This window comes from Capsicum annuum, chromosome 11, assembly GCF_002878395.1.
Source record: "Capsicum annuum cultivar UCD-10X-F1 chromosome 11, UCD10Xv1.1, whole genome shotgun sequence".
NCBI lineage: Eukaryota > Viridiplantae > Streptophyta > Magnoliopsida > Solanales > Solanaceae > Capsicum > Capsicum annuum.
In genome coordinates, this window is record NC_061121.1 from 14129924 (window position 1) to 14139573 (window position 9650).

General features: G+C 37.2%; 1 protein-coding gene across 2 annotated transcripts in view; it reads right to left on the bottom strand.

Annotated features, from left to right (window-relative positions):
* LOC107847582 (diphthine methyltransferase homolog) overlaps positions 1-3595 on the bottom strand; it is a 12367-nt gene extending 8772 nt beyond the window's left edge. Inside the window, exon 1 of one of the 2 annotated variants that reach the window (XM_047399523.1) lies at positions 3378-3595. In XM_047399523.1, the coding sequence (XP_047255479.1) occupies positions 3378-3498 (121 nt within the window). In that variant the 5' untranslated portion in view covers positions 3499-3595. Of the gene's footprint in view, positions 1-3363 lie in introns of both variants that reach the window. The other variant, XM_016691926.2, reaches the window with a different exon arrangement.
* Between the last annotated feature and the right edge of the window lie 6055 nt (positions 3596-9650).

A 9650-nucleotide genomic window follows, 5' to 3' on the forward strand; every position in this document is an offset into this window, starting at 1 on the left:
TGCCGTTAGTGAGAAGGGTATATATGCATCTTTTCATTAAAGCAAGGTATATTTGTATCTAAAGTATGACGGAGGATATATCTGTATCATTTATCAAAGTTTAGGAATATATATGTAACTTTTCGGTTTAAATAATGTCTTTTTAAGTTTATCAAATATTAATTATTTTAGTTTGCCTTAGATAATGTGTTCATTATCTATTGTATTTTTATTATGTCTTTTTTTGATCGATTTTTATTTTGCTCCAGCAGTCTATTGGAAACGTCTTTATCTCACCTCAGTTTATATAGGAATATATTAGGTATGTTATTATTGCAGTAGTAATTTGTGTTAAAAATTTATTGAACGAAGAATGGCCTAAAATACCGTTCAAGTATTGAAATTGCTCTAAAATACCCTCCATTAACCTATTTTAGAGCCAATAGATTAACGAGGGTATTTTAGCATCAATTTCAATACTTGAAGGATATTTTAGGACTGTCAAATTTAATAGAAACTCATATTGACAGGTGTCGCACCCCATTTTCCTCGCGGAATGCAGGATTCAACTTGACAAACTCTTTTTGGGATTGCGTTGAAAGAAGGGTGTGAGAGTCACCACCTAACTTATTAAGATGCATTAGGGCACCTATCTAGGATACTACGAACCTATTTTTTGTTATTTAGTCTTAGTTCACCAAAGTTCGGGTAAGGGTTCAAATTACCTCAAAAAAAAGGTGTTAGGCACCTTTCAAGGTCCACAAAGGTGGATCCCGGCCAAATTCATACTTTACGTGGCCAAATTCATACTTTACGTGGAGACTATACATGATCAAATAAAATCTCTTATTTTATTATTAATTTAAAAGCCAAGTAATAAAATAATTAACAAACACATTATTTGTTAATACTAATTGTCGATTATCTAAGTGATAAAATAAATAAAAACATGGAAATAAGATAAGCAAGGAGAAAGAAACAACATAATTTATAATAGAAAGGAACTGCTTTATGATGAACTAGCTACCCCAAATAAATATGTAAAATAAAAGACTAAACAAATTCATCCGAGTCAAACAAAGGGATGTTTTGGTTTTATTCGGATCAGCCCCAACTGGATGCTAAGTCTAAGGACATTCTATGACAAGGACAAAACTAACGTTTTTAGTAAATTTTAACATTCCTAAGATTTAACGTCCCTACTATCGTCCAAGAGGCATTGGACTACACTATTTAGATTTGTATTCTAAACTACAAGAAAACTATGTTGCCTCGGACTCTAAGCACAAACATATTGGACAACAGGTAGCATGTAATAATCCCAAGTTGGCCTTTTGATTAGATAATGTTAATTAGTGTGATGACACGCAAAGACGGGCAAATTATTATCAATAACCTATAGGCACGGTGTCTAAATGTACAAGTAATGATAAAGGACGACTGTGATTCGTGTATGCAACAACAGTATGTGTTCATAAAAGGTGTCAAAAAGTGTGGTAAATGTGTCAAACAAAAATGTGCTTGTGAATTAAGTGTTATAAGACATAAATGAGAATATAAGAAATCAACAAGAATATTAAAAGGCATTAACATGTCAAGGATGTACGTAAGTGTGGAGAATAAATTATAGCTAGGAAAATGTAGAGGATCAGTATTTTTAACAGGCTGGAAGTCGATTAAACACGTTGAATAATTAATTAAAAACATGCTGAAAAAGTGAATTAAACATGCCGAAAAGTTACTTACATGCAGAAAAATCACATTAAGGTACCGTATTTTACGTTGATATGCTGAAACAAACCAAGAATACCTAAAATATAATATTTTGATGTGCTATAAATGTAGAGAACTAGCCTTCTAAACATGCTGGAATTAGACTACTTGTGCCAAAATTATATTCTTAATGGACAGTAAATTAATGCGTGGGGGGAGCAGGAATTTAATGTAAATACGCCAAAACATGCTCAAATAAACTATTTAACCTACTGAAAGTCTGTTAACATGTTAAAAATACATTGACAAAGTTGTTTTAATGTAGGCATGCTGAAAACTTGATTTAAACATGTTGAAAAATATTAAATACGTTTGTTCCACATGCTGACAATGCTCAAGTAGACTATTTAACAAGTAGGAAACGTAATAACTTGAAGGTTAAGATGTGAAAAATGCTTGAATTAATTGTCAATCATGTAAGAAAATATTACTGGTCCTATGATCAATTTTAATGTACTAACATGCTAAAAATCAATCCAACGTGATAGAAATACATCAATATGCTCAATGTCGATATAAGGTGTCGATTTTAGTTAGATCAAGGAAGATTAATAAATAGTAGAAAATGATTCCTATGTCAACAAGTCATAATTTTGTGCCCAAGTGACCCATGTAGCATGTAATACATGTAAAGCCTAGATTGTGCCTATCTATGCCATTCACAGAGCATGTGAATCCCCGCCCCCCAAATCTATTTATTACAATAATAATAAAAGTGTTTTACAATAATGTTACAAACAATACGAAAACTAAGAAAGAAGATCAATAACTAACTATCAAGAATACATAGTTAATTAAATGCCCCAGGGGATTCTTCGGAACTGGTAAGTGTATTTAAACCTGCGAAAACAAAATACAAAGGCAAGCAAACAAGAATGACAAACATCGGAACATTCCTAAAGACGCAATGCTTTCTAAAGGGCTTTCACAGCATTATGCAGTCAACACACACACACACAGAGAATAAAGTAATTGCGTCGTTCAGCAGTAGGGAGAAAAATAAAAAGTAATGAAAATCGAGCACACGTAATAGCGCACAATATGGGAGATGTTTTCAGCAGCCTCGAAAGAGAACCAAAAGCACTTGAGAAAAACCAATGATTTTTGTTAAGAGTGTAGTAGTAATTGTAATTGTTGAGAGCTGTGTATTAATTGAGAAAGAAGGCTGTTTATATAGTGTGAAAAAAAAAACTCAGCCTAAGCCTAGAAAGGAAGGGAGAATATTTGGTGAAAATCAATCAATGGAGTCCTCCAAAATTATAGTGAGGTGCGTATCTCAAATTACCATGTTTAGTCGTACTAGGCTACTATTGTAAACTGCGATTAGCAAGGCAGGAAACGAGTAAGTAAAGTTATCACATACTTTGAACTGATTCAAAGAACGAGACTCCGACTCCTAAAAATAACAACACTTTCAGGACTCATGCTATTAATGTCAACCTAGAAACTAAGGTTCATGCAAATTGGGAATTTTCATATATGTTAGCCTGAGATGGACACGTAATTGAAGGCATTGAATCAAAATTCAAACTCAAACCTCATGGATTTTAAATCTGAGAACTCAAATAGCAAGGCAAACAACATCATGCAATTAAAGAAAAAGGGTCAAACCAGGACATAAATACAGTGATGTGAGACGGGCGGCGAATCGGAGCGAAGGGGGGCTGGAGGCGGCTGCTCTGGTGGTCGCTGGCAGCGTTGGTCGGCGTTGTGGTCGTCGCTGGCTGGAAGGAGTTCAGCAGCCATGGCTGATTTTGGAGAGGGAGAAGAGAGGGGTGGAGAGTGTGAGAGAGAGAGAGAGTACAGGGAGGCGGAAGAGAGAGAGAGAGGTTTGTTGTGGGAATTAGGGTTAGGGGTGTTTAGGGTTTCTTGGTTTTAAAAGGATCCTTTTAATCTCAGCCGTCAGATCAGTTTCTGATCGACGGTTGAGATCTAAAGGTTGGGATTTGATTAAATTTTTAAAAATTGAGTATGGCTATAATTGCAACAAAGGGTTGACATTGCAATAAAATTGAGGCTGAGAGATGAATGAATTGGGCAATGATTTTAATTAGACTATTATTTAAATTAGTAGGGGTAACTAGATATATAACAACAACAACAAACCCAGTATATTTCCACATAGTAGGGTCTGGGGAGGGTAAATGTACGCAGTCCATACCACTACCTCCGAAGGAGTATAGAGACTATTTTCGATAGACCCCCGGCTCAAGACAAAAGACTGTAGACCAACAGTCGTGCAACATGATAAAGAATAAAGAACCAACATCCACAAAAACAAAGTATAATTAACCAAAAGGCAAGCAATATGCTAAAGTAACAACAGAACCAACATTCACCAAAAAACAGTATAATTAACAACCCAAGGACCCCCTCCCCCATAACTGGAACTCCCAACCGAGCTATCCTTAAACCTCCTAACTACGGACTACGACTCGACCACCCACCTTAGCCTTCTAGTTTAATACTCTTCCTCCAAACCTTCCTATCGAGGGTCATGTCCTCAATAAGCTGTAACTGTTCCATGTCATGTCTAATCACTCCTCGCTAGTACATTTTTGGTCTACCCCTACCCCGCTTGAAACCCTCAAAGGCCAACCTCTCACATCTATAGACTAGGGCATCCGTGCCCCTTCTCATCACGTGGCCAAACCATCTCAACCTCACTTCCTGCAACTTATCCTCCACCAAAACCACTCTCACCTTCTCCCGAATAGTCTCATTCCTAACCCTGTCCTCCTTAGTAAATCCACACATCCAACGCAACATTCTCATTTTCACAACCTTCAACTTTTAGACGTGAGAATTCTTAACAGGCCAACACTCCGCCCCATATAACATGGTCGACCGGACCGCAGCTCTATAAAATTTATCTTTAAGCTTAAGAGACACCTTCTTATCACATAAAATTCCTGAGGCAAGCCTCCATTTCGTCCAACCTGCCCCAATACGGTGGGAGACATCCTCATCAATCTCTCTATTCCCCTGGATCATAGACCCAAGATACTTAAAACTATCCCTCCTATAAACCGCCTGCGACTCCAACTGCACCACCACATCGTCCTCTTGCCTCAAGTCACTAAACTTGCACTCCAAGTACTCCGTCTTGGTCCTACTCAACCTGAATCCTTTAGATTCCAGGGTCTGTCTCCAAACCTCCAACTTATCATTAACACCTCAGCGCGACTCATCAATCAAAACTACATCATCCGCAAAGAGCATACACCAAGGAACCTCCCCTTGTATATTTCACGTCAACACATCCATCACCAAGGCGAATAGGAACGGGCTAAGAGTCGATCCCTGGTGCAGACCTGTCAAGACCGAAAAATGCCTGAAATCCCCTCCCACCGCCCTTACCCGAGTCTTCGCCCCCTCATACATGTCCTTAATCGAACGGATGTACGCCACTGGTATCCCTCTTGCCTCCAAGCATCTCTATAGAACCTCCCTAGGAACCTAGTCATACGCCTTTTCCAAGTCGATAAACACCAAGTGCAGATCCTTCTTCTTCTCTCTATATCGTTCTACCAGCCTTCGCAAAAGGTGAATTGCCTCAATCGTCGATCGACCGGCATAAATCCAAATTGATTCTCCGAAATAAGCACTATCTTCCTCAACCTCCGTTCCACCACCCTCTCCTAAATCTTCATCGTGTGACTCAACAACTTAATACTATGGTAGTTGTTGCAGCTTTAAATGTCTCCCTTGTTCTTTTATAAAGGAATCACCGTACTCCATCTTCACGCCTCGGACATCTTATCGGTCTTAAAAATATTGTTAAACAAATGGGTTAGCCACCTCAATCCCGCTCCGCTAGCATACTGTCACGCCTCAAATCCTATTGGGGCAGACTGGCACCCGTAACCGAGGAGGCTCGGGAGAACCAACTCAAAACCTTATACTTCCCATGCATACCTCTATGACAACCCGAAATTCGAATAGCATCATGTCGCATATAAAAGGAAATAATCACCTGTATAAACTCGAGCACACATATATATGTATATACAATACTTGGCCGTTGGAGCCATCACGTCTATTAACAAAACACCACCTTGACTGTACATTAGGTCTACAAAGCCTCTAGACAATACACAGAGTTTAACTAAGGTCGGGACACACCCCGCCATATAAATAACTTCTATACAATACCAAAAGTGACTGAATATGACATGGAAAGCCCCAAAGCAAATTGGAGTTCACCAAAAGCAGCTGGATATCCTGGTTCCTACTTGTGCGGTGTATGAGCTGAGGTACCTGTGCCTGCAACATGAAATGCAGGTCCCCCGTGGGGGACATCAGTACAAAATATGTACTGAGTATGTAAAGCTGTAGATAATCATATATGATATAGGAGCTCAATAGAAATCAGAAACAAGTGAATAAATCGTAATAGAAGTGGACCACACTTACTAGAACTTGTGACAACCTATACATTGTATTTATTCAATCACTTTACCTTCGTTCTTATCATCTTTGTAATCATTACTGTACTGTACTGTGACCATTAGGCTGCCTCCAGTACATATCAACTGGGATCGACCCATGATAGGCTTATGCCCCTAGGATACCACCCATAAACACATAAATAGGGATCGACCCATGATAGGCTTATGCCCCTGGGATACCACCTAATAAGAGAGAACTCTCATCACTTAGTTCAATTAATCTTTGAGATTGTTATTTCGGTTGCCACCGTATTTTTGATACTTTGAAACAATGATACATCAATAAGAGACATATAAATAGACCATCAATGTAATAACAATGAAGTAAGAACTCATTGACACATTAATTAAGTGTTTTAGAGTCATTAATGCCATAACAATGAAGTAGGAACTTATTGGTATATCAATGAAACGTTTTGGAGTCATTAATAGCACATGGATCTTGTTTGAGTAATCGGATACCTTCTGGCATTCATTAGTACAATAAACATGTAAGATTTGGAAAACAAGTATTGAAATGTCTTGACATCTTGTAGGGTGGAAACGAGTTCATTGGTAACGTAGGACATCATACAAAACCATTGTGGATCACATGTTATTGAATAACTTTGAAAACTTTCTTAATAGAATAATTGTTAACTTTCATGCCAAAGATATGGTATAGAGTATGCTTTACATACCTGACTGTCAACCTTCAATACTAATCCCAAATGGACTTCCCATAATTTCGAAGTACTTATCTACAATGAACATATATAGCAATCTAGTATTAGCAACCAAACGTCACAATTTAATTATTTGAATTCACCAAACTAGTGGTTAAGTAGTAAACCTTAATTACACCATAAAGGGTGTCGCCTTAATTACACCATAAAGGGTGTCACCTTCATACTCCAATTACATTGACATGCCATGCATATTCATACAACATCCTCCAATATCAAGTTTGGATTCATTTATCCTTCCAACTAATTCATTAAACCAAATTGAGCCATAGACATAAATAATCATCAATTCAATAGTATATCACCATATCCACCTTCCATAACTCAATTACCATATTCACCTTCCACAATTCAATACAACCAAACCATGCAAAGTATTCCATAACTCTATTTCCATCACCTTTCAATAACATCCAATAATATAATCCTCTATCACACATATACATGTGGAAAATAACAAAGACAAACAATATTCATACCTTAGAATTCATCTCTTGATTATGCAATCCTTTTACCACAAATAATAGGTGTCGTTCGAAGCTCTCGAGATGACAAACACAGTTATCGGATTACTTTGGAATTTCTACAGTTGAATCAAAAGTAATTTAAAGGTCAAATTTGGCTAGTATTTGTTCTTTCTCAATGATTGATGATGAAAATGTGTTTTTGAACTCATATATATGTATATATATACACATATTCCCGTCCATAATATAATAGGAAATGACCAAAATGCCTTTAAAATTTAAATAATGTCAAATCTGTCCTTTGGTGGACTATTTTGATAAGCTAAAGTAGATCGACCATAACTCTTTGATACGATATCGGATTTGGGTGAAATTGGTATTGTTGGAAGGATAATTCAAAGGGCTTTCTTTTCATATAAAGTAAGACACCCGGTTCGTCCTGTACAAGGAGTTATGATCATTTGAAGTTGACCCTAAAAATCTATTTTGATAGGCTGAAGTAAAACGAGTATAACTCCTTACTTAGATGTTGGATTTGGATGAAACCAATTGCATTGGAAAGAAGACTAAAAGATCTTTATTTTCATAGGTCGCACCTCTCCTAGTTCATTATATTAAGGGAGTTATGATCATTCAAAGTTGACCCAAAAATTCGGCTGGCCTCAGTAGTTTGTGTGCAGGAAATTTTCCTGCACATTTACTATTCCCAAATATCCCGGCCACCGTTTTATAGTTTCGAACGTGCTCGATTATATCTGAAACCTATCCGTTTTTGGAAATCTTAATATCGTTGGAAATCTTATTCAATAATCTTCGCATGGAACCATCGACGGGCAAATTTCGGTATAAATAAAATAAAAAATTAATTCCATATAAATAAGACCAATACACGTACTTGAATACACCTATACACGTACTTGAATATGGGGTGTTACATCCTTCCCCCCTTTAGGACATTCGTCCTTGAATGTTAGCATAGTTATTCAACCGAAACAAGTTCAAGTCCATGATTAATATTCACATCATCACATAAATACTATGCATATATATAAAAAAAAAAAACTTACTTGTTAATGTTCTAACTCCGTTTCTTGAACTTCCTCTTCATCTTTGAACAAATGAGGGTACTTAGATTTCATTGCTTCCTCAGCTTCCCATGAAATCTCTTCTCTTTGATGATTTCTCCAACGTACTTTCATAGATGCTATCTCTTTATTTCTCATCTTCTTAACTTGGCGATCTAGAATAGAAATAGGCACTTCCTCATAGGTAAGATTTTCCACAACTTGCACATCCTCAGTAGAAGTGATATGTGATGGATCTCCGATGCACTTTCGAAGCATTGACACGTGAAATACCGGATGTACTAATGAGAGCTCTTGGGGTAGCTCTAATTCATATGCAACTTGTCTAAACCTTCGAGTGATCTTATAGGGGCCTATATAACGTGGACTCAACTTCCCTTTCTTGCCAAATCTCATTACCCCTTTTATTGATGATACCTTCAAAAATACCCAATCACCTATAGAAAACTCTAGCCCTCTCCTTCTACTATCCGCATATGACTTGTGTCGACTTTGGGCTATTTTCAGTCGTTGCTGAATTACTTTAACCTTCTCTATGGCTTGATAAACAAGATCCGGTCCGAACAAAAGAGTTTCACCCACTTCGAACCATCCTATTGGTGATCTACACTTCCTTTCATATAAAGTTTCATATGGTGTCATTTTGATACTTGAATGATAGCTTTTACTGTAGGCAAACTCAATAAGACGTAAATGATCATCCCAGTTGCCCTTAAAATCTATTACACAAGCTCGTAGCATATCTTTAAGTGTTTGGATGGTACGTTATGCTTGTCCATCTGTTTGAGGGTGAAAAGTTGTACTCAACTTCACTTGTGTTCCCAAACACCTCTGAAAAGACTTCCAAAAGTTTGTAGTAAATTGGATTCCCCGATCTGATATAATAGAGATTGGCACTCCACGTAATCGGACTATCTCTTTAATGTACAGCTTCGCATACTCTTCAACTGTGTAAGTAATCCTAACTGGTAGGAAATGTGTGGATTTGGTAAGCCTATCAACAATCACCCATATAGAATCAAACTTCTGGGATGTACGAGGCAAACCAATAACGAAATCCATGTTGACCATGTCCCACTTCCAGCTTGGAAGATCAATGCATTGCATATAACCTCCGGGTTTTTGGTGCTCAACTTTAACTCTTTGATAATTTGGACATTCAGCTATAAA